The sequence below is a fragment of the Crassostrea angulata genome, chromosome 1, assembly GCF_025612915.1.
Source record: "Crassostrea angulata isolate pt1a10 chromosome 1, ASM2561291v2, whole genome shotgun sequence".
Lineage (NCBI taxonomy): Eukaryota > Metazoa > Mollusca > Bivalvia > Ostreida > Ostreidae > Magallana > Magallana angulata.
The window spans coordinates 54,931,584-54,957,164 of record NC_069111.1 but is presented as its reverse complement, the minus strand read 5'-3'; the positions used below and the strand labels follow the sequence as shown (position 1 = coordinate 54,957,164).

The following is a 25,581-nucleotide window of genomic DNA, read 5'->3' as shown; positions in this document are numbered from 1 at the left end:
ACTGACGGGAGTTGATTTTATCGATTAATATTTATCTTAAAATCAACGATATGTTATTTTGCTTGTCATGTAGTTTATAATATCTATTTGAATGACGCACATTTTTATAATATTGATTCTCGGACTTTTCCGACAAGAATTTCGAGAAAACCTCTTATGAATCATGTTGTGTAATATTTAAAAATAGAATTGATTTCATCAAACTATGTATCGGTATTAGAAATATTTCAAAAAGTGTATGGATCCAACCAATAATGAACTCTAGTCTCGTTCAACCAGATGTTCGGCTGTCTCCGTTAATCTCCGACAAGTAAGAGATACCAGGTCACGTAATAGCTTGATGATGCGACCTCTAAATAAAGACTGACTCTCTGCTTGTCGAAGATGTACGGACACAGCCGATGGTTGAACGAGACTACATTGAACTCTGGCGTAGGAATACATACGACTGCTAAAAACTTCTAAATTGTTCGTATTATTTAAAATCTGACTATTTCTTAAGTATTTATAAATAAGTTTCCTTTAAAAAAATGCTTAAGCGTACGTTACATCGAATTTATTGATTATTTTCAAGAACTAACTCTTGTCAGCGGTGATGATTTGTGCTTAGGTCCAAACACTGTTTCACTTTCGGTTTGCCAGAGTAACTGTATAGGAGAGTTGATTAAAATCAACTCCCAAAAAGTGTTTCCGAGCTCTGCCGAAAAGAACGAGAAGCTGCTGGAATGAGAGTACCAATGCACCGGATGTTGACATCAGAGAAGATTGAGCCGCGCAGAAAAAGGTATGGCTAAGGTAATTGGCTGAATTAATTGCTGAAATAATGATTATTTCAAAGTAATTCATCACTTTTTAAATTCAATGATGAAATAAGAGGGGTTGAAATAGGGGGTGGGTGTCATTTTTGAGACTTGGGTTTATTTGCTGTGTATCGCTGTAAGTTGTAAACAAGCTCAATTTTGACCTATAAACGCAACGGGGCCCTATTTATTTCTAGTGATTTTTTGTTAGTGCTCGTAATGAAGTTTCAAATGTGACCAAGTATATGTCGGTAAGTAAAACAGCAAACTAGCCAGGTGTGTTTAGGTTAACATTGAGCCCTTTGGGAAATGAATTGGTACTCTTTTCCCTATGCTATTGCTTCGTCTTCTATAATAGTAAAGTTAATTCTGTCCTTGCTATTTCGGAAAGCATCGAAACAGCGAGGTTTAATGCATGATTAGCATAACATAAAACATTTAACTGACAACTTCCTTTAAGAGAAATTCTTGTTTTTTGTTAACAGACAACCTGAGTAAAGGTTAGGATAAGCAAGACTGTCTGTATTAAAATTGCTAAAACTTATTTTCACATACTAGGATAAAGATCTTCCCGTTTTCATTACAATATTGTATGTTTGTCTTCTACACTGCTAATAGCTGTTTTCTTCTAAATTTTCGAACTAAAATGCCAACAGTGCCGGGTATCAACGTCCAAAATTAAGGTTAATTCAGTTATACAAATAATCTGACGAAAACCATTTCCTCGTTACAAAGTTATAGATAAAGGTTTACTTAGGTGATGTACGATGTCTGGTCTACAGACCTACTTTGTCCCACGAGTTCTCTCCTCCAAGATCACACGAGTCATTCTTATCAAGGAGCAGACGACAGTGCATGGGCGTGCAGTACTTGTACATGTAAACCAGTAGACATCCATAGCGTATAACAAGACAATATGGAGACCAAGTTCTACGTTATCGCATTCGCTGCGGTGACTGTTATTTTAATTGCTTCGTCTGTTTCGGCTCAAATTAGTGATTCTCCGTATGTAAGCAATGGAAGCCTGACTTTTCAAAACCGGACATTCTATTTAGACGGGAACCCGCTCCGTATCTTGAGTGGAAGTTTGCACTATTTCCGTGTCGTTCCGGAATACTGGTGGGACCGGATGCGGAAGATGAAGGCGTGTGGATTAAACACATTGACACTGTAAGAATGCAATATGATCTCGACTCACATAAAAACAAACTAAAACATACTAAATGATATTTATATTTTAGTGTTGACATTTGAGATGTCAGTTAAGAAATATTCATTAAAATACCAATGTCAAGAACACTATCTTTTGTTACAGGTATGTGCCTTGGAATCTGCATGAACCATATCCCGGGAAATATAATTTCAAAGGAATACTTGATTTAAAGTAACGTGCACATGACACATTTTTCGATCGTGTTAAAGTTGCAACAATTGAGACTGTATATACGATTGAAGTTATAGATATAGTTACTGCAGTATTTATATATATGGTACACAAAAGTCACTTTTGATATAGAAGTTAATCACAGTTTTAGCTGTATATAATATTAGCATATTTTCTACATAAAAACAATAAAAGCAGCATCATATAATACTTGATGTATAGTTCTAAGCTCTAGTGACTTAGATTATTCTTTTGTTGTTTCTCTGCCCTTTTCATTTTATGCAATGGTATCTCACAAGGAAGTATAAGCTCTTTGTTCCTTGCTCGCCTGTCAATGTATCATATTGAGAGCCAAAATAAATGCATATCAAATTGAAAATATATATTATATAAGTGGTTTGTTTTTAGGAGGTTCATCAATATGGCGCACAGAGCTGGCCTCTACGTCATCTTCCGACCCGGGCCATACATCTGTTCCGAATGGGATTATGGGGGACTCCCGCCGTAAGTCCTGGTTGAATGAAATAAAACGTATTTATTGATACATAATGCACAAACTGTCTGTTTGATATCTTGGACTTTTACAGTTGGTTGTTACGGGATCCCGACATGAAAGTGAGGACAAATTACCATGGCTACCAGTCACGTGTCCAGAGTTACTTCTCCCGGTTGATGTCAGAGGTGTCGGATTTACAGGTATTCTTCAGTTCTACAGCAAACGTGGTTCGCAACTTTTAATTCAGTCGCCGCTACTTAAACAATGAATTTATAACAAATATATGATTTGAATGATATCAATACCCGGTATGACTGATACCCTATTTTGATACAAACCGTCTAAAGCCCGAGTTTTTGTTAAAATGGCTCTAAAAGGTTGCACAGAATTTAATGAACTGTGTGATTAATTAGAACAGAATGTCTCTCTCTCTCTCATTCTCTCTCTCTCTCTCTCTGTGTCAAGAATATGGTTTTCGATTGCCATTACATCTATTGCATGTATGGATGCATTCAAGTTAAACCATTTTCCCTATGAACCCTCAATTTCCATGCTACATTAATCTTGTAGGTTGTTAGTATATCTAATGATGTTAACGTAAGATATATTATCTAATTTATAGTTTTAATGCAACATCAAGGTGTTAACTTATTAATAATAAAATAGCCAATAATTTATTTTCTAGAAGTTTGAACTTCACAGTAATTATAAACCCGTTGGTCTGATTTGTACACACGTAACTTTGAAGAAACGAATGAGTGTCTATGTTATATTTATATAGATATTTTCTTCCCTGTGCAGACTTGAAGGTCAAGAATGACTCGATTCTGTGAATAATTGATGCTTTCCCGATCATAAATCCATTATTCTGAGCTGTTTCTTTATCGGTGTAATATATTCCCAATAGTACAGCTCGCGAGGTCAAAATCCAAAGTGAACCTCGGTGCAAGCCGTCGTCCTCCTTACCCTTCTACCCTCTACACCCACGCAATGACAAACACCTCGTGAACTGCTGGTACTGGCACCTGTTTTCTTTTTCAGCACCACAAAGGGGGCCCAATCATTGCGGTTCAAGTGGAGAACGAATTCGGTTCCTACAGCAACGACACAGGCCACTTATTGTTTCTGAAGAAGGTCAGCTTAAATTAACCACTTCCAGCCCCCCCCCCCCCCTCCCCCAAAAAAATAAAAGAAAAAAATTTAAAACATTTGTACAAACATAGAGTGTTGACAAACTCTATCCAGAACAGTTTCAAACATCAATCAAGCAATCGAATACAAATATCAAAGTTGTGTTTAAAAATTAGTAATGAATTTTAGGAACTACGCGCATACAACAGTATTATTTCACGTGAATTAAACACTGCTCTTAAAGAGAAATCTCGCAATATTTCACAAACGAACAAACGGTTATCAAATTCGCCTCATTGCACGCATATTTTTTCTCCTTTAATTTCATATCTATTGTTGGTTATTTCAAAAGCTAGCGCTCTCGATTATTGTTATCTAAATTACAATTTGGTTTGCATTGTATTTGGTTTTGATTTCTGTTCAGTCTTTACACTGCACTGCATTGTGTTGTGGCTACTGTTAAGTCCTTTACACTGCATTGTGTTGTGGCTACTGTTAAGTCCTTTACACTGCATTGTGTTGTGGCTATTGTTAAGTCCTATACATTCCATTGATTACTGCCTTGTCCTATCTCCGACAGACACTGATAGACAACGGCATCCGGGAACTTTTCTTTACGTCAGACGGCTACTTCAACTATACGGAGGGTCTAAACGGACTGGACAACGCCCCTTTTTACACAGGTAGGCCATTGGTGGGAATTATACTAGAGTATGATGACATAAAAATTAGGCTTTTCTCGAGAATGTCATTCTCTTGCAACGATATGAACCAATGAATATTTAATTGTTATTTTACAATAATATGTTGTTTTGCATAGCAGAATCGAATGACATTTTTTTACCAATTTTTCTGTTATTATAAAATCACAAATTGTAACAACAACTTCATGTCTGTCAATGAGTTTTCAAAAGTTTGATAAAACAAATGTGAAATTTTAAAAAACCACCAAATATTTAATGCTTAATTATAAAATTATTTTCATTATGTAAAGTTTCCTTTAAGATTTCAATTTGCTCACCATTATAAAATAAAACAATTGAACGAATAAAACAAAACCAGACAGACCTCTTCTCTTGGAAAATAAAAATGTAAAAGAAAAAACTTTGGAAGTGAATCACAAAGAAAATAAACAATCTTTAAAATAAGGTCAATGACATCTTTAATTATTGGGTCAAGTTTACTTGAGGACAACGTCATTGGACAGGGTTAGTTACTTATTGGCATCCTGTGACGTCATCAGAGGGCACAAAAAACCCGAAGGTCGGCACGAAATAGGTGACAACCAAAGGAAGAGAACCTATTTCTGACACCATCATTAATCACAGCTGTGCGAGAGAAAGAGAATGAAGTCATGCTATGAAACTTTCAAGAACTGAGAAGATGGAGAAAAAGATAAAACAAAGCTATAAAAATCTCAATGGCAAAGAATTTGAGTAGCTTTAAAACAATTCTGTTTTTGATTTATTATCCATCTTTCTGGAATTAAAACGCCTTTTTTACTTGGCACGACATTTCGTCCGTAACAAATTGGCCATTTCTATAGTCATTATTTTCTGTCAGGCAATATTTTGTTTACCCTTGAATCGAAGTCATATCATGTAGATGATACATCAAAATCGTTGACAGTTATATACTTAGCGATTTTACCTCATCTATAAGATATTTTAACAACCAAAATGTATAATTATATTTTTTAAGAATTCTCTCCCTATCTTTGAAAACGCAATGCTTTGTTTCAATTATAAGGTAAATACTATTTAATTTGGAGGTTTATGTAAGAAGGATTTGTACATGTACTGCAACACTATTTTAAACATTAATACAATCTAATTCATGTGGTTTAGGAACAATAAACGTATCGTGGAAACAAACTATCAACTAATCGACCAAATATATAGATGTACTAGTGACCTATTCAATATTGAAGAAATGTTTAAATTCAGTCATGAAGAAAATGAAATATATTTATTTGTGCCACTCATTTGAAACATCGATATATACATAAGCATTCACTTCTTCATTCTTAATAAAACTATAAATCACCTTTACGGAACATTTAGAGTTAGATATTTACCAAAGCGCATGCGTACCTCATTGTGCTTTAAGAATTTTATGAAATCTTTGTTTGCGAAAGCGTAAATAATGGCGGCAAGAAATCCCATTAATGACGTCATAATAACGGACAGGAACTGGACGACCTGGTGGCCACCCAAAGGGAGGTGTGTGGGAATCATCACTAGGGCACAGGAGATCCCAACGAAGCCCAAGTTCGCGAGCGACATTCTGACCTCATACTTCATCTTGGGAAGGTCGTACACCTTGTCCTTGTATTTGGCCATGTGGAGTCGCACCAAGGCCAGCACGAGAAACACTAGCGTGGTGGTCAAGATAAAGACTTTATAGATATCAATCACCCACATCACCGGATGTGACGTGTGGTCTATCCAGCACTGTACTTTGTGGTCCACTACCAGTGTGACCACCCACAAAGTTAGGGGTACGACGGGTAAGCCCCATCCCACAATGCAATACATGGTAAATCCGTAGGAACACAAGTGTTCTGATTTGCAAAGTATTTGGATGAAGTTCGAATCCATCGCAAGCCAACCAAGGTACACTATTTCTGTGTATTGTTTAAATGTGGCTAGAAATTTACACATGAAACTTGTAAAAAATATTGAATTCAGAAACGAGATATTGTTTAGTTCATAAAGTAACAAACTATGCGACGTCATTTTAGCTAAAATGTCTAAAATGGCAGCTGTAAACAATGTTTTGTGAATTCTCACATGTAGACAAGTGTTTATAAATTTTGGGAGGATACAGTAATATATCACAAAGACAACTATAATACTTAGTAGAGATAGAATAAGAAGTGAGAGTGCAACTGCACTCATGGTCAAAGCCGTATCCCTAGTGTGATCGTCGAATCTCCGGAAAATGTCTACTTCATACGGAATGACGCACTCCGCAAAGTTCGTTTTAGAAATGGTCACAATTGATTCCACTATTTCCTCCCAGCTTCCGTTCTTGCCGCACTTCCGGACCGCGTCCCGACTAGAGTCGAATCCGTGGAAAGCTGGACACTTTTTCCTGACTGTGCGTCCAGCGATGGCCGGAGGCCAGCACATCAGGCCGTCGTGGACACTTCCGCAGTACGTCAGGTTGTGGGGGGTGGGGGAGAAACCGGTCAACTCCCCACATCCATTGAACAGATCCGACATGTTGGTACCACTAATCATGAGGAATTCATTGGGCTCTGGAAAGGAATCGATAATGTGAGAAATGCTTCTTTACCACGCCATCGTTACACGGGCATTAATCATTAAATAAGTGATAAACACGCGAAAATTTATGCTTATAATTATTCTTAATTTTTTATTGCAAATTATTTCTTACATAAGAATTTTGTCTTGTAATTATTATACGCTAAATTTTATCTCATACTCTAAATTTGAGACTCTTTTTGTGTGATATTTTCTCTAAATTTTCTCAAGAGAATGTTCCAGTAAAATTTTATAAAGTTTCACATGTATATAAATTTTTTATTTTTTATTTTTTTAATTTATTTCACACATTCTGCAGACATACAATGCATGATTATGATGCTTTAATATAATAATTCAGAAGTGCAAAAAAAAAATTTTTGAGAGAGAGAGAGAAAGGAGAGAGAGAGAGAGAGAAAAGGAAAATTCAAGTACAAATTGGATTCCAGATGTTCAATGAGTATCAAAAATCTCATTTTCACCATTTTTATAAGAAAAAAATTTCTGTGTTTTATGTATGTAAATATATATGTATATAAATTTAATGTGACACAAAAGAAGCTCATTTAAACAGAGTTACAAAATTAGTATCACAGATATACAATTTTCATACTATTAATATCGTTAAATGTGACTTACTCGGTGACAGTAGATTTTTACGATCTCTCTCTCTCTCTCTCTCTCTCTCTCTCTCTCTCTCTCTCTCTCTCTCTCTCTCTCCTACGGAAAATAAAATATATTCGTTCATTTACATTAAAATAGGATAAAAAAAATTTTTCGTTGATTCCGAACTCATCCATAAAAATAAGTGGCAAGCATCGTTACGATGGAAAAATGTCCAAACATGTGTTTAATTAAGATGTCCAAACATGTGTTTAATTAAGATGTCCAAACATGTGTTTAATTAAGATGTCCAAACATGTGTTTAATTAAGATGTCCAAACATGTGTTTAATTAAGATGTCCAAACATGTGTTTAATTAAGATGTCCAAACATGTGTTTAATTAAGATGTCCAAACATGTGTTTAATTAAGATGTTCAAACATGTGTTTAATTAAGATGTCCAAACATGTGTTTAATTAAGATGTCCAAACATGTGTTTAATTAAGATGTCCAAACATGTGTTTAATTAAGATGTCCAAACATGTGTTTAATTAAGATGACATTATAAAACGACATTACTATTGTCTTATTTAAAGAGTGTTACAATTTTATAAAGTGCCCTACCTCATGAAAATATCTGGGAAATTCCTTGAACTGGTGCTAACCAGACCACTGGCTGCTGACCATGAAATCCAATCAATAAATAAACTCCAGTTCTTACATGTATACAACGCCGAGGAGACAGAGAGCAGCACCTCGTCCACAAAATACCTTCTTGTTGATCTAATACCTCAGGGACTCCACACTAACGCTACTCACGGAATATCTCCCGAACGAATCGTTTATCTTCATCCGTGAGCCCACTCATGCGTGACTTTTTATCTCACTTTATTTGCCGTGTTTTCTGTTTAGTTTGGGGTAAATTTAGCTGAATCTTGATGGTTTTTTATATGTGGTAGGTATCTTGTTATTTCAATTAGTTTAAAGTAATTAAATGGGTCGCGGGAATGTAACAGCTAGGAATCTCAGCGAGAAGAAAGTAGGACATCACTTGAATCAAAGAATACTGCGATTTTTACACAATTCAAATAAATCATTTTATCTTGAATTGAGAAAAAATGTGCGTGAACGAAATACAAAATATCTGAGTAAACTCTAGAAAACTCTTTGCAAATTAAAGATCCGAACAGATTCAATTTGTTTTAAAAGGCCGTTTTCTCTTCTTATTCTTAAATTGTCTGTATCACAATTTATTTTCTCCAACTTCATCTCTCTGAGTTATATAGATACGGAGGTTCGTTTGATGAATAATTGCGTTTACAGAGTTCAAATGTTTCACGAAGAACTTCATGTGCCTTCCAATTTAATGGAATCTGTCGGCGCTGTTTCAAAATATTACAGAAAAATGGGATAAATAATTGTATTGGACAAACGAGGCGAGGGGAATGGTAATTTTATATGATCAGAAAATGTCTGTTTTCCGAAACATGTACCGATGCATATTGGGTCTGAAGTGCTTTGTCATTAATTCCTCAGTAGAACATTCAACACATTGTTTATTTTATTTCAAGATCAGCTCGATGAACCCTGAGTCTTTAGTCACTGCTTGACTGTTGTTGGAAATAAAATCAAACGCTGGATATATATCTCTCATCCCATTTTTTTCTGTCAGAGCCCGTTAAAACAGATGAGATCTGATATATAAACTCCTAGAGTGATGTACGAGGTGATACAATTGGAATTTTGTAGCCCGCGCCTGTCAAACAATCATAATTTGATCGTATATTATTTTTCTGTTTTTTTTAACAGAAGCGCTCCCTACCGTCAACTTTCAGGACATCGAACAGGGGGAGCAACTCTTTCGCAAAGTGGAGGCTCTCAGTGATGACTTCCCTTTGATGGTCACTGAGTACTGGTCAGGCTGGTTTGATCACTGGGGAACCGAGCACCACTCCCAGTCCCTCCAGGGTAAAAACTCTTAATTAAGAAACACAGTTACAGGAGTCGACTAACAAACACGGTTAGGGTGTTTGAAAAGTCAACTACTTTGTTTTTTGCTTCCACCTCTTTTCGTTTGATATTTTGAAAATCATAAATACCATTGTGCTCAAACTACGTTCATCCACTAATATGAAAAATTTGCAGATTATCTGTTTTAAAAAACGCCCACTTTTCCACATCATGTTTCAATGCACAACGTTAACCCAAAAGAGAAAATACGGTGATTTTGCATTTAGCCCGGATGATAACGAAAAAAATTGTGCGGGGTATTCCAAGTAGTTCAAAATGGAGAAAAATGTGTAAACATTTCCCATTAGATGTATAAATTAAATCTCCGTAAGAAGTCGTTTTTTCTTTCCTGTGAACTTTTATGAGTGAAAAATGAAAATGTGTCAATTAAGATATCTTTGATTTTTCCCTTGTAACGAATTCAATTTTCTTTCTCAGGTATTTGTATTTTTATTAAAAATCATCAAAAGTGTGGAAGCAATAACTTGGGACAAACTGTAACAAAAATGGTTAGAAAAGACGGGTTAGGCTTGTATGTCAAAGAAAAATGTTTTTATTTTACAGATTTTGGAAGCACATTGACGGCAATATTGAATCGCTCTGCTTCTGTTAACTTCTACATGTTTCATGGAGGGACAAATTTTGGTTTTATGAGCGGAGCAAACTGGGACTTTAAGGAAATTACGTTAAAGACTGACGTCACTTCCTATGGTGAGTTTTTATCACTGTGAGATTTTCAGCGAGAAAGTTATCGTCGGTGACCCACGTGTGTTTCACATCGATTCTCTCTATTATTACCCGGTTTGAGGAAACTTGTGGACTCAAAACCGTGGTTTGCGACGATGTGAGAAAGTATCAAGTGTCAGATAATAGAAAGATGTAACAAAACGAAAATTGTCAAAAGTGAATCAGCCACTTTGCGTCTCAAAATTAAAACGAAATTTCTAAGATGTGTAAATGAGATATAATTTACGTTCTAGTGTCACATAAATAATGACGATCTGTGTTGATACAGATTACGATGCATTACTAACGGAAGCGGGAGATATTACAGAGAAATACAGAATCGCTCGACAATTAATCTATGAAGCCACAAAAGGTAGATAGGAACCATTTCTTACAAAGTTGAAATAGTCACCAAATTTAATTCATTATCAACACCCAAACAGTCTTGTCTGCATGCAGTAGTTAGATGATTTCATTTTCTTGTAGAGAGAAATCGTCCTGAAATCCCATACGACACTCCCAAAGAAGACTGGGGTATATTATTAAGCTGTCTCTAAACAAAACAGTTGATAGTTAAGTTACGTTTTTTCTATTGATGTGGTTATATTTTACAAGAGGACATCACCCTCTGAACAATATAGACTTATGAATGTAACACACAGTCGGTTAATTCTGTCGGTACATCGGAAAATTAAATTATGGTCGGAATAAATAAGACAGCTGAAGGAAAATCTTTCATTATTACAAGTGAAGATCGTATATAGATATGATACAGTATTAAGCGGTCTGTCTGGTTGTAGGCGCAGTGAGCATCAAGCAGTATATGCCGCTAGAGACTATCCTGACACTAACAAAGGTAACGATCATTAAGAAGGCCGGATGGTCGCGGCCATTTTATGACTATATAAACCTCCCTAACAAGAAGAGCTCTGTATAAATATATAAGAAACATTCATATTAAAGACTTAAAAATATGGAATTTCATTTTTTATATTTTATAGCTGAAAAAATCATACTAACAAATTTAAGTAGATCTGAAGGGTATTTTGTTGACCCCCCCCCCCCCTCCTTAACCTGCTTGTACCTATGCCGATACATCAAACACCATTAACTCATATCCCTGAGGTATTTTTTGTCATTCTTTTATAAATACATTTTCTGAGATATCTCGTTACTGTTAATACTGATGCTGAAATATGGCGTTACCAGTTATGAGATATAACATTACTGCTCATAATTTTGCTGTAAAATCACATCAGTGTCCACACCTTTTTGTGATTTTGCACGAAAATATCTCAGGTAAAACATCGCTATGAAAGCCTTTGCTGAGTTATGCTATCACAAGCCTTTGGTGAGTTATACTATCACAAGCCTTTGCTTAGTTATACTATCACAAACCTTAGCTGCGTTATGCTATCACAAGCCTTTGCTGAGTTATGCTATCACAAGCCTTTACTGAGTTATACTATCACAAGCCTTTGCTGAGTTATGCTATCACAAGCCTTTGCTTAGTTATGCTATCACAAGCCTTTGCTGAGTTATGTTATCACAAGCCTTTGCTGAGTTATGCTATCACAAGCCTTTGCTGAGTTATGCTATCACAAGCCTTTGCTTAGTTATACTATCACAAACCTTAGCTGCGTTATGCTATCACAGGCCATTGCTGAGTTATGCTATCACAAGCCTTTGCTGAGTTATGCTATCACAAGCTCTTGCTGAGTTATGCTATCACAAACCTTTGTTGACTTATGCTATCACAGAAAATTAAGAGGACTCAATGGCCGTGGTCATTTTTAGACTGAATTCATCTCCTTTAAAAGAAAAGCTCCATATACATGTTACAATATAGGAAAGTACCAAAACTTTAAAGATAAAATATAGGAATTTTAACTTTAATATCTTTCCTTTCATAAATGATGTTTATATCTTAACAAATCATACCTTTCGATTTCAGGTAGATCTGATGGTTAATTTGTTGACCATCCAGCCCCCTGAACCCGTGCTGGGGTCTGAACCCGTGCTAGGGTTTCATTTGAAATTAAACATCAGATACCGAGATATTTTTCTCAAGTCATTTACACTGTACAATTATCTCCTTTTTGTCTTCAGAAATTCAGTGAGAATGGGACCATTCCCATGGAGATGCTTGACCTTCATTCTGTGGACGGAGTTGACTTTGGAGGTCAGAGGTACGGGTACATCCTGTACCGGGTCAACATCACTGAGGGTCACAACCTGACCTTTACGGAGTTCCCCAGGGACAGGATAGAGGTTGGAATCGCTTAAACTCTGATATCGAAATTTCTCAGACACATTTTACTCTTAACAATGAAAACAAACTTCCAAAGATAATAAACTTATTGTTTCTGGAGTTCAGAATAACAAGGCAAATATCAAAGTATTAATGACAAATCTGAACATCATTCAAATGAAGAATCTTTTATGTCTGGATTTTGATTTGGTTGTAGGTGTTTGTGGATGGTAACTCCGTGGCCATTCTGGAGGGTATGGTGGACAATGTGAATGTGAACATCTCTAGAGGACGGCACACCGACACACAGCCGGTACGTAATGTCCACTAAAAGAATCCTGTTTGTACAGTCTGTCCAGTATATAGATCAGGTATGTACAGTCTGTCCAGTATATAGATCATGTATGTACAGTCTGTCCAGTATATAGATCAGGTATGTACAGTCTGTCCAGTATATAGATCAGGTATGTACAGTCTGTCCAGTATATAGATCAGGTATGTACAGTCTGTCCAGTATATAGATCAGGTATGTACAGTCTGTCCAGTATATAGGTCAGGTATGTACAGTCTGTCCAATGTAATTCAAGTACGTACAGTCAGTCCAATATAAATTTTATGTTCATTCTGTACAATAAGAACAGTATACAGTCTGTACAATAAAACACAGTATGCACAGTCTGTATATCGCTTTACTTAGACAGTATGTACAGTATCATAATGTCCAATAACACAGACGATATATCCGTACAAACAGTCGGTTTGTATCATCCTTCCACGAAAGAAGTGAGTATCGTCTGTTAAAAGATAACACAACTGCGAAAAAACCCAGCTAAATTGTTCTGTACTAAACAGTACAGATACTTCTTTGCCCTATGAGTTCTTTGTCTTATGCGTATACATGTATATACAAAGAGTATCTAACTTTGCAGAAAGGAAGAGTTCTGGATATTTTGGTTGAGAATAGAGGACGTGTGAACTATGGACTTATGGGAACCACGATACTGGACGAACAGTTGAAAGGTGAGAATTATAACGACTCTTAGCATGGTAAATGTTAGTTATACCACTACAGCATTTACAGAATTAGTATATAGTTAAGAGATTTCATATTTACTTAAACCAGTCGAGGTAACCGTTTGCAAATAAAGTGACACATTTGAAAAGTACATTTGAGTAAGTGAGCAGTGTGATGAGAACTGGGCATTAGTTGTTACATCGAACTTCGTTATTTTCAATCCAAGAATAAACTGCCGAAGTTGATAATTGTGATCTTTTTCTGCTAGCTCGCTTGTTGTTAATATATATTACAAAACATAACGATTTCTAACAAAATATCATAGGACTTCATCTTAAGTTCTCTACGCCTCAAGGACCGGTAATTACTTGTAGCTTACACAGATGATAACGCGGAAACGAGTTCCTGATTCGGATGATATTAGTGACAAATCCGCAAAAATCAATATAGACAGGAGGTTGTGAGTGTCCATCAGCGTCTATGATAAGTCAACTCCCATCACTTTCAGTACTTCGATTTTTTCCTAATTCAGGTCTAAACAACAATTGCTTTTTGGACGGCGAGCCACTGACTGATGTGGAGATCTACCCGCTGGAGTTTGATGACGACTTCTACAAACGGTTCTCTCTCTCTCTCTCTCTCTCTCTCTCTCTCTCTCTCTCTCTCTCTCTCTCTCTCTCTCTCTCTCTCTCTCTCTCTCTCTCTCTCTCTAAATTCAAAAAATTAATTCTAATATTGACGAATAATACATATGCATATGACAATTACGAGCCAGAAATCTTGTTTTCATCAAGAGTGAACATGACTTAAAACGGTTGTTCATAATGTTTTATATCTACATGTAGCCTGAGCGGCAATCATGAATGGGAGGTATACAGCGGACAGACGGACCTACCAGGGTTCTATAGAGGGCGACTGTTCATTGGTTACACCCCGCTCGACTCCTATCTCAGTATGAAGGTACTTACGCATCGTTTATATAGACGACTTTTTTATAGAACGGCTCTAGAGTATTCTGGGAAATATATTGTACTCATTCTGACCGCCGCCTGTATTGTGGTGACTGAGTTATTATAACGTATAATAACGTCATTCCCACCAGTTTATTAGTTTATCCTGTAGTGCTAATAGTTCACTGTATAAATAATTATAAAATTATAATTGCAATTTTTTTTTATATTTTTTATAAATCAATTAGCAAAGTTAAAAAGTTCACAACTTTATGAATGTGCTTGGTTAACCGGATTAAGTTCTGTATGACCAGAAGACATTTAAGATAGGTGCCAACCTAATTTCATGTAAACGTTTTTTGTCATCACTATTCATCCTTTTCTTAAACGATTAGGGAAACGGGTCATTCAAAATTATCAACCTATATAAATAGAGCATCAGACAAACCATAATATTGTTATATACAATTGTGACATTTTATTGTTTATATTTACATCAATATATTGATTGTAAAAAGTAAATAAATTCACTAAATTAATGTTTATGTACAATGTTTAATGTTTATGTTAGATAAAAGAAACAGCCAAATCGCGGAGTATGACTTCATCATGATAATTTCGTGCAGTCCGTGTTTTTCTTAGGTCGCTGTAGGTTTCAACCAATCGATAAACAGGGCGTGTCGATACCTGTCCTGTTAGTTTCTATAGAGCTATAAATTAACTAAAGTTTCCGTAAGAAATGGGGGAATCATACTCCGTGTATGTAAATAATTTATACAGAAATGAACCTTAAGAGATAATTTTCCGTATAGTTATTCCAGAAAATATATTTGTAAATGTAGATGTTGGTTTGTCTCTATACTGACCTAACTTTTTACATCCAAGGACTGGACCAAGGGCTTTGTCTACGTTAACGGTCACAATGTGGGTCGTTACTGGAACAAGGGTCCCCAACAGACTCTGTTTGTCCCGGGCCCCTACCTCAGGCAGGGCTTCAATGAGGTCAGCTGTTCACAATTCCAAATCATAAAAATTTACTTACTAGTTGATTGGAACCGTTCAGTTTCTAATTACTATCAACTTCTAATATATAATTTAACTCTAATAAAGTCTGTCCCAAGATATTTTTGCCGCATAGTTTCTTAAAAATTCAAAAGTATAAAAAAAAATCCCAAGATTTCCCTTTTGAAACGCACCCTCTAGCTTGTCAGTTTTCAATACACGGCTAAAAATAGAAAGTGTACGGGGATTTTGCATTGCATCAGCCATCACTAAGCCCGGATGATAACGTTGAAAAATTGTATGAGGTATTCCGAGTGTGTTCCGAATGAAGAAAAGATGTCAACATTCCCCATTATAAATCCTCGTAAGAAATCTGTTTTCGTTCCTGTGAATTTTTTCGAGGGAAAAATGATAATGTGGGAATTAAGTTATCTTTGACATTTTCCCTTTCATTGATTTCAATTGCACTTCTTTCACAGGTATGTGTATTTTTGTTTAAAATCGTCCAAATGTGCAGCATAAATATCTTGGACAGATTATAAGCGTTTTGGGCGTAAACAGCGTCCGTTAAATGTGAAGACCTATATTGTTAAATATGTGCATATTTTGTATACCAATATTCTTGCTGTAAATGAAATGAGAATTCTTTTCAGATCATAATATTTGAACAACACAAGTCAAACAACAGCGTCAAGTTTCAAGAGACCTATGTTCTAGATGCTCTGCAAGATGATGTCGGCCATGCGTGATGCTTAACATAATTATCATACATGTATAACTGTGGATATTGCAATTTCCCCCACGTTAAGTTGATCTCATTAGCTCTCATTAGCTGTCATTCTTAATAAACATTTAATTGAACAAAATATGATTGTTTTTTTTTCATTTTTTATGCAGAACAATTTATAATATGTAGAAATTCAACTGTGAACTGAGAAAAATTCTTGGGACGTGTCTTGCTATATCTATAGCTCAATTACAACTGGGATATTGTTGAGCATTTGATTGTAAGATTGCCTTTTAATAAATTTTATGTAACAAGCTTAGGCAAATCAAAATATTAACAATGATTCGATGACAAACTTAAAAATGATATTCAAAATATTAACAATGAATCGATGACATACTTAGAAATGATATTCAAAATATTAACAATGATTTGATGACAGACTTAGAAAAGATATTCAAAATATTAACAATGATTTGATTACAGACTTAGAAAAGATATTCAAAATAATAACAATGATTTTTAGTATATATTTCCTTCGAGCTCTAAGCCAAAATCATGAAGCAGCCTGAGAATTCCCCATCTAACCCTTTTACTTTAAGTTGATTTATCACACAACAATTATATTCAAATTTTCAATAAACACAATTTTTTCGTCATTTTGACTGTAACTTTCTTTGTAGATCTTGTTCTTTCTTATATACCATTTTCTACAGATCTTGTGGTTCACTCTCATATCTTGTTCTTCTCTTTGAGATGACGTTCTTTTCCAGATCTTATTGTTCTCTCTTTGATTTCATTGGTCTTCACGGATATTGTTTTCTCTCTCACATCTCGTTTTACTGTCTACTTCCGGGTTCACATCTTCATGTACTTGTCTCCGTACACCTTGACAAGGTCAGCCAGAATTTGTTCTTTCTCTTCCGGTGAGGCGAAACAGGAACGAGCGGCGTGGAATATCTAATGTGGGATCCAAATACATGTTTTTTAAAAATATTTTCATATCATAAAAAAGCAAGACTACTACAAAAAATCATGCAAAAAATCTTTATAATTGTGCTACAGCACTGTAACCGTGTCGCCTACAGAAAGACAAAAAAATTGTGCTACAGCACCAAAACGTGCTGACATCTAAAAAAAAAAAAGACAAGTGATGTGCGCTTCATTACCAAACGTGCAGAAATCGACAGAGAGACAAATGATATGTGCTACAGCACCAAACGTGCGAACATCTAAAGAAAGACAAATGATGTGTGGTTCAGCACCACTGTGCTGACATCTACAAGAAACTTGTGATGTGTGATTTAGCACTCTGAGAAATCTCAACCGCGTACGTGAAACTGAGATATCCTGAAACCATAGACCTGATACATGTCTTTACATCATGGACACACCTATAGGTACCGGGTATTTGAACTTCGTTTATGTAGTTGTTCTCGTATAGGTTAATATTGTAAAAAATACATAATAACCGATTGCCAAACTACGCAGTTTTAATATCATTATACTTCAGTATACATGCATACGTAAATACATACCGTAGCGATCACGTGGTCCTTATCCAAGCCCATTTCCATCACCATTTCATAATCACTGGTCAGGTCGTTGTCAAGGACGATGGGGTCATCCGTGCTGATGGAGAAGTTGACCTCGTCGTCAATAAACCTACCAAAAGATGTTACCTAGGAAACTACATATGCGTCTTTAGTTTCTTGATCAACCTCGATCTCATTTGACGTGGAATAGTTTACCTGTGGAGGGGGTGCTTGTTAAGGTCATCGGGGACGGAACCAGTTTTGACACTAGATAGCGGACACACTTCAAAGTGTATGTTCTCCTTCCTACAGCGTTCATATAGATCGGGATCGTCCACCACTTTATATCCGTGCCCGATCCTCTCTGCGTGCATCTCATCTAGGGCCTTGGTTTGGTACAATTTCCAGAAAGTCAGGATACGGATATCAAAAGGTATGCACGATTTAAATAGTGCATTTGTGAAATATACAAAGAATTTTTATTTTTGTATTTTAAAAAAAGATGTAGAATAATCTTTAGTTCAGACTTCAGAAGATTCAGAAGATTTACTACAGGTTTTCTGAAATAAGACCTAAAACTATCCCATCCCTCAATGATCATACCAACTTGATGCCCTCTGCTGGCCCACTCTCCCCCGCGTGTACAGTTCTGTGTATTCCAAGTTTGGAGGCTTGCTGAACGAGAAGAAGCACAGAACATCCTATTAAATTGTCATAATGAATGTATTTTACACATGATACATCAGGAAAGAATATTTCCAAAAACCTATGAACATCTTTTTCTCTTGAAAACAAGGAAGAAAATTCCGAAAATGAATTCCATCATTTGTTAAACTGTTCCTCATAAGAAATATTACGAATACTTTAACTAAAGCAACTGTCATTCTTATACACACAAAGGGAGGTTCAACTGGGTAATTTTTCCCAAGTGAATGCCGTCTCTTTGCTCAGATTTTTCCGTATGATAGACTCAAGTCAAATTAGCCAAAGAAAAATTATCTTTGTTTGTGCTCCGACGTAAAATTTTCCCGCTTGAATGTCGTTTCAATCGGGCCTTTTCGTCAAAGAGGGAAAAGGGAAAGATTTTAAAAAAATTATATCAGTATGGTACTTTATTGTATCAATCGCTTCTTTTCTTTCCAACATACTCTGAAAACATATCCTGTTTTGTTTTGTTTTGTCACGTTTTTTGTCAATCGCAACTTCTCGGGCCTTTCCGGCAGGCTCGGAAAAAAATCTCGAATGTATAACCTAGGCGTCCATGACAACCCCCCTTTTTATAAAACTTGATATATATTCAACACATTTTACGATCTGTTGAGATGTAAGCTATACTTCATTAAAGTAAACGATATACACTAAAATATAACACAAAAGCGACATACAAGGCTGTCTAGCCTATACTTAATTTAATGGGAAGCGACTCCATTTTGTATAAAATTCTTACATCCGGTGATGTTAATACATTCGAGGTGTTTTTCCGAGCCTGCCGGAAAGGCCCGAGAAGTTGCGATTGGTTTTTGTGGGTTTTTTTGTATCCTTTTTTATGACTTTGCCGGAATTATCCAGGAAGGTGGTATAACTGTAAGTAAAGCTAGGTTTTCTTGTACTTTTATGTGTAGGTTAAACAAAAAATTAAGAAACTTCAGAATTCGGAGCATATCTATTTTGTATGGTGAAAGGAAATAGTCATCGTACAGTTTATCTACAGTAGTTTTCCCTGGATGCCCGGCAGTGAAATCAAGCATGCGATTCCAGAAATACAGGCTACCGTAGTTGCTAGCACCCGAGAGCGCTATAAATAACGACTCGCGACTTTCATATAATTAGGTAGTAGCGAATATACCCGGTAGGTATATTGATATAAAGGAAATAAAACTAAGAATATTATTATACCTCAGTATGATAATGACATATAACGCGTCATTTGATTGGTTGAGAAAGTCACGTGACAGGGCGAACAAAACGTCGTATCTCCCTGAGAATATTTATCATATTCCACCTCCCGAAAGCTTCGGGATTTTTTATTCCAATGGTATGAAAAGCCGAGATGAGCATACGATGTAAACAAATATGATAAGATCTATAATGTTTGAAACTTTTAATCAAAGCAATCCAACTATCTATGCTTCAAGTTTACAGAGAATAAGAAAAAAAACATTGAATATCAAACATTCCGGACAACTCGACGTATTGTGTATGCTCCTTTAAACTGTTGTTTGGTCTAACAAAAAATTTAAGGTATAATGGTGAGGGAGATATGAAAATTAGTTTTCCCTGAAAAATCAAATTTGCAAAGCCCTATGGAAATATGATTTTTCTTGGGGGAATAAACCTTCATATTTCCCTCGCAATCATTCAATAAATGTATCATGTCTCTATACCTACCTGAAAAGCACGTGTATGGAGTTCTTTGTTTGGAACTTCCGGGTCAAGGTCACCACAAGCGATGTCAATGGCAACTACACCACGTGACTGAAACTCCTGACAAAGATCCACTACCTCATTCGACCATTCTTAATATAAAGAAAGTTCAGACTGAATATTAAAAGGAAGGCTTACTACTTATATACATGAATAGAGAATGGATTGTCATGTGATTTACTCAATTACGATAGTAATCACCTGGCACATGCTCAACACAACAGAGAATGGACTTGACAATGATCCCAAAGTCTTTGGAGCCTTTCTCAAAAGCGTCACAGATGATGCTGACCACTTCCCGGGGCGTGATGTCGCCCTCCGTTAGAGCGAAGGGTGGTTTGTCGCCATTGGTCATTTTGTTGGCGAACAACTGGGGCGAATACCGAGCCTCCACATAGTACACGTTGTGTAGCCTGGAGTCCTCACAAAAGTCATAGGCCAGCTTGTAGATGGCATCTCTGTCACCTCTGTAGGGTCAAATACTGATTGATTGATTGATTGATTGATTGATTGATTTGTTGTGAGTGGTTGTTAATTTTTTTATTACCGTCCAACTAGGTGTCGTTGAATTTGTGCTTGATTATAGCTTTTTCTTAACATATAAGTTCCATCATCGTCGGAAACCCACGGCCAATCTCGCATATGCGAGACTGGCCGTGGGTTTCCGACGATGAAGTTCCACGCACTTAGATTTATATTGTATAGCTTGCTATAGTCTGTCCCAAGATATTTATGCTGCACATTTGAACGATTTTTAATAAAAATACACATACCTGTGAAGATGTGCAATCGAAATTGAAGAAAGAGAAAATTTCCCAGATACATTTGTACATGTAACTTCATTCATACATTACCATTTTTCCCTCGTAAAAATTCACAGGAACGAAAACAGATTTCCTATGGAGATTTATAATGGGAAATGTTGACATCTTTTCGCCATTCGGAAGTCACTCAGAATACCTTGCACAATTTTTCAACGTGATCATATGCATCCGGGTACCTTCATCACTTTAGCAATGGTAAATCTCTGTAGACTTTTTATTTAATTTTTAGCGTGTATTAAAACCTGAAAAGCTAGAGGGGGCTTTTCAAAGGGGAAATTTTGGAAATTTTTCATACTATTAAATGAACATCGTCTGAACCAAGAGGTATTTATAAAAATCGAATAATTTAAGAAAATATGCAGCAAAAATATCTTTGAATTTACTATAAACAATATATATATATATATATATATATATATATATATATATATATATATATATATATATATATATATATATATGCAATAATCATCTTACGCCACAACTGGCATGAAGGTTTTGAATTTTTCTAACAGGGCCTGCAATGTGTAAGGGGGTGACGTCACAACCAGGTGCGATTTTAATTCCTGGATCGTTTTCCATGGAAAGTGAATGTCCCGGCGCCTAAAAAGCATATGAAAGCTCAGCTATGAGTTAGATCACATTCGTTGGTACAATTTTCCTTGCATGACTAAAAATAAAAAAATTATACATTAAATGCTTCGTCAATTATAACACCTGAGAAGTGCGTAAAAATTGTTAATACAAAACTATCATTACGATAACCACTCCAAAAGTTCTTTTGTTTTAGAAGCCGTCTGAATTAAACATAAAACGTTTACATTCATATGATAGAAATTAAAGTTTAATTACTATATTAGGTTCTTGGCCCCCAAAGTGCCCCGGTGCTACTCACTTGGCTGTTTCAATGACGGTCTCCGTGCGGATGGCTCCATCCAGATGGACATGCAGCTCAATCTACCATTGAGATTATAGAAGAGGACTGATCAGAACAACACTCTAATTTTACAAGATGATCGGTTAAATAAATATGATATAACGTTTTTAAGTAGCCATGTGTTTCTGCGGATCATGAGCATGCAATAAAAATAAATCAAAAAAAAAATCATATACCAACTCATGTTGTAAGCACTAACCTTATAGGGGAAATGGTCTGTGGACATTGTTGGGGTCGCTTGTTGGTTCCAAGTGGAAACTGCTCGTAAGATTTAGACTTCGGCAATGTGATAATAAACGTATGTTTTATATAAAAGGGTTATATGAATAACTAAACTTACATAATAAGGAAGGAAAGTAATATTTTATTAATCACCGAGTGGTTGTTTATCGTGCAAAAATCGTGAACACTGTTCATCTTTAGAGAGGAACTGTATTTAGATTCGTTGGGCCTTTGTACAAGAATAACGAAATTTTGTCGAGACATCGCTGATACTAACGCAGTTTATCTAATGGTATTTCAGAACCCTAAAATACCTGCATGATAAATCAACGTAGAAATAACATATTGATAATATACTTACTGTGCTCATTATATTCAGTGGCGTAGCTAAACCTGAAACGAAGTGCATGCTTAAAATGGCAGGAGGTGTGGGTGCCGCCATGAGAACCCTGTGGGTCCAGGGCAAAGCCGGGGGGGGGGGGGGGGCGAAGGCCCCGGAAGCTCATGGATTCTGATGATTTTTAACACTAAAAAATATAGCAGAAATTGAAAGGAATGCTTACTATTTAAGCCTATTTTTAGATAAATCATTGCCTTTTTAGGTACATGCATTGTGTACTGTTTCTTTAATATGGTACGTCTTTGTTTAGCATTGATTCCGGATAAAGTAGGACCGAGTGACGGAAACGGGTTGATGGAATAACTAAGTATGGACCTTTATACTTGAATTCTTTTTTTTCTTTATTTTTTTTTTTTACTGAGTTTTTTCCCAAATGATGTGCATGCTCAGGCATATAAGCATACATGGTAGCTACGCCACTGATATTGTTTGCAATACATTTTCGAATTAAATATATGAACGTCCATCCACATAAATGCGAAGTTACTTTGATTATTTTAAAAGTATTTTGTTGAAAACTTTAAGGAAAAGGTGAAGTTATTAAGAACATTACATACCTTTCTTACCTAAGTCGGCTCTTGAAACACGACATAAAAGGGGGATAATCCTATATGGAGGTGGCGTTGAATTACACGATAAAAGGTCGTATCATAGCAGAGCCCCCACACAAACTTAGAACGGTACGCTAGGGCAACACTTATATCGTACTGGGATTGTTATCTAATCAACGCGATCCCTCCCCCTAATCACATGAAACGTTTTAACAGTGTAGTATAAAAAACAAGTTTATGATAATCTGTAAGTATATATAAGTCGTCCATGTGCTTACCTGTCTGGTCACCTTGTGGCCGAGCGACCTATTTAAAACTGGGTCAAATATTTAAAGAGTAATGGTCAGTATGCTGCTGTTCGATATTGATGGTTTGATAGATGTAAGAGAAAATGTTAATGAAGTTGTTGTAAGTGTAGTGTAAGAAAAAATGTTAATGAAGTTGTTGTAAATGTAGTGTAAGAGGAAATGTTAATGAAGTTGTTGTAAATGTAGTGTAAAAAATGTTAATGAAGAGTTTGTAAGTGTAGTGTAAGAGAAAATGTTAATGAAGTTGTCGTAAATGTAGTGTAAGAGGAAATGTTAATGAAGTTGTTGTAAATGTAGTGAAAAAAATGTTAATGAAGAGTTTGTAAGTGTAGTGTAAGAGAAAATGTTAATGAAGTTGTTGTTTTTGTAATGTAAGAAAATGTTAATAAAGTTGTTGTTAGTGTAGTGTAAAAATGTTATCGATGTGTTTGTAGTAGTTGACACTGTATTTGTTGTTAATGAAGCAAAACAAAATTGAAGCTGTTGTGTTCTAAATTTAATGTTTACATTCAGTGTACGTTCCCTTATGTTTGCATTAGAAATATGCGATGTTCATTTCCTGTAAACACATGTGACGGTGCACATTTTAATTTTTATATATTTTACGTAATAATTACTTATAGTCTATAATATTTCGTAAATGTTTTAATTATTTTATATTTTATAATTTAAGATTTAAGGTACGTGAAAGTTAAGAATTTCTGGGCTAAAGAAATATTAAGAAGAAAGCGTCGTGCTAGATAAATAATGTACATGGGTTCGGATTAACGTTTACACGTAGCCTTTTTGTTTGGATCTAAAAAGTTAGTAACAATTTATTTAGGAATAAATCATTCTCACATATCGGCAATTATCAAATGTTCAAGTTAATAAGTAATGCAAACAAAAGTCGGTCTATCTATTCATCTGTCAGTACGTAGGTATTTGAGTTAATTTTACTATCACTTTAGGATTAACGCATAACAATAGATGCCAGGGATATTGAGAAACTCTTCCGCGAATTGAATAAAAATTTAGGTAAAAGGGGACGCTAACCCCACGTCAGAGGCTCCCCAAAGGAAATTCAATAAAGTCATTATAATAATTTGTTAATTACACTGTAATTACCCCCTTTGAGTGACCTCACTGAGGACAGGTCGAGGATTAAGTTTATTCCCCCGTCTCCCTCTCGTCACTTACGCTTGGGACACAGAGGAATAAACATCATATGTACATTGAATCCTCGACCTTGTCTTTATTCAGGACTATAAGGTTTTAACCATTACGTCCTGGTGTAAGGTTAAATCACACAGCGAGTTCCCCTTTACGAGAAAAACTTCGTAAAACGCGCAGTCTTAAAAACGTCCCACACCTTTTGAATATATTTTTATTATTGTAAGATTAAAACGATCAAACTACATTACCCATTTGATATGTACTTATGAAAAATAATTGTTAAATTATATCTATTCTTTAATAAAACAAAGATTTTCTCGACAAAGTTTCTGGTACCATATTTTTAGTTTAATAAGATGTTAACATGGCTGTTTCATTTCCCTGACTATGTGTGTATGTAACTGACAAAAATATTTCATACAAATAAACATCAATGTGAATAAAAATATAAGCATTCAATTTGAATAGATCATTTTTGGATGTCGTCGGTCTATAACAAACCAGGCCGAGCAGACAAATAATCGTCCCGCGCGTTATATTGTGTTTTCATGTAAAAAAATATGTTGAATTCCATTTTGTTTTAGTGTGTCCAGTTTATATTGAATACCGTCAAAAATATATTAAAAAGTATTTTTATGAGAAACCATCGATGTTCAAGCTGTTGCAATTGTTTAATAACGAAAATTTTAAAGATATGTGTAACCTCGGCAAATACATTTACTTTTGTATGAAATTAAGAAACGATATCTGTAATTAACTTTATATGTTGTTCTTTTGATTCTTTTCGCCTTTACTTATGTCAATTTTTCATATTTATGTATGTACAATGGAATAGGGTCTCCTGTAAAATACCCACTTCTG

At 35.5% G+C, this 25,581-nt stretch overlaps 3 protein-coding genes and 1 long non-coding RNA gene across 8 annotated transcripts; 2 read left to right on the top strand and 2 right to left on the bottom strand.

Moving 5' to 3' along the window:
- Nucleotides 1-1,496: 1,496 nt before the first annotated feature.
- On the top strand, nt 1,497-16,500 carry LOC128178021 (beta-galactosidase-1-like protein 2). Its single transcript, XM_052845013.1, has 18 exons — nt 1,497-1,970; nt 2,116-2,184; nt 2,593-2,688; nt 2,772-2,880; nt 3,722-3,814; nt 4,392-4,494; nt 9,493-9,651; nt 10,258-10,404; nt 10,709-10,792; nt 10,906-10,953; nt 11,220-11,275; nt 12,529-12,690; nt 12,888-12,983; nt 13,600-13,690; nt 14,218-14,305; nt 14,531-14,645; nt 15,521-15,637; nt 16,291-16,500. Exons 1-18 carry the CDS (start codon nt 1,717-1,719, stop codon nt 16,384-16,386), a joined length of 1,983 nt encoding a protein of 660 aa, XP_052700973.1. The 5' UTR covers nt 1,497-1,716; the 3' UTR covers nt 16,387-16,500.
- Nucleotides 4,828-9,436, bottom strand: LOC128178032 (PDF receptor-like). The gene is made up of 2 exons (XM_052845023.1): nt 8,308-9,436; nt 4,828-7,073 (listed from the first exon to the last, which is right to left on the bottom strand). The coding sequence occupies exon 2, from the start codon at nt 7,054-7,056 to the stop codon at nt 5,860-5,862; it is 1,197 nt and encodes a 398-aa protein (XP_052700983.1). The 5' UTR covers nt 7,057-7,073; nt 8,308-9,436; the 3' UTR covers nt 4,828-5,859.
- Nucleotides 16,501-16,827: 327 nt separating the features above from the next.
- Nucleotides 16,828-24,609, bottom strand: LOC128178063 (adenosine deaminase-like). Of its 5 annotated transcripts, none has more exons than XM_052845085.1 (10): nt 23,264-24,609; nt 22,284-22,342; nt 22,043-22,104; nt 21,625-21,750; nt 20,525-20,790; nt 20,288-20,415; nt 18,503-18,574; nt 18,116-18,285; nt 17,903-18,029; nt 16,828-17,324 (listed from the first exon to the last, which is right to left on the bottom strand). In XM_052845085.1, exons 2-10 carry the CDS (start codon nt 22,308-22,310, stop codon nt 17,223-17,225), a joined length of 1,080 nt encoding a protein of 359 aa, XP_052701045.1. In that variant the 5' UTR covers nt 22,311-22,342; nt 23,264-24,609; the 3' UTR covers nt 16,828-17,222. The 5 variants fall into 5 exon arrangements, with proteins under 5 accessions (XP_052701045.1, XP_052701054.1, XP_052701029.1 ...); XM_052845094.1 differs by having other exon boundaries at nt 23,273-24,609; XM_052845069.1 differs by having other exon boundaries at nt 22,284-22,360; nt 23,264-24,608.
- Nucleotides 18,582-22,277, top strand: LOC128178092 (uncharacterized). The gene is made up of 3 exons (XR_008242901.1): nt 18,582-19,483; nt 21,663-21,797; nt 22,008-22,277. It is a non-coding gene; the product is annotated as an uncharacterized LOC128178092 (long non-coding RNA).
- Nucleotides 24,610-25,581: the final 972 nt, after the last annotated feature.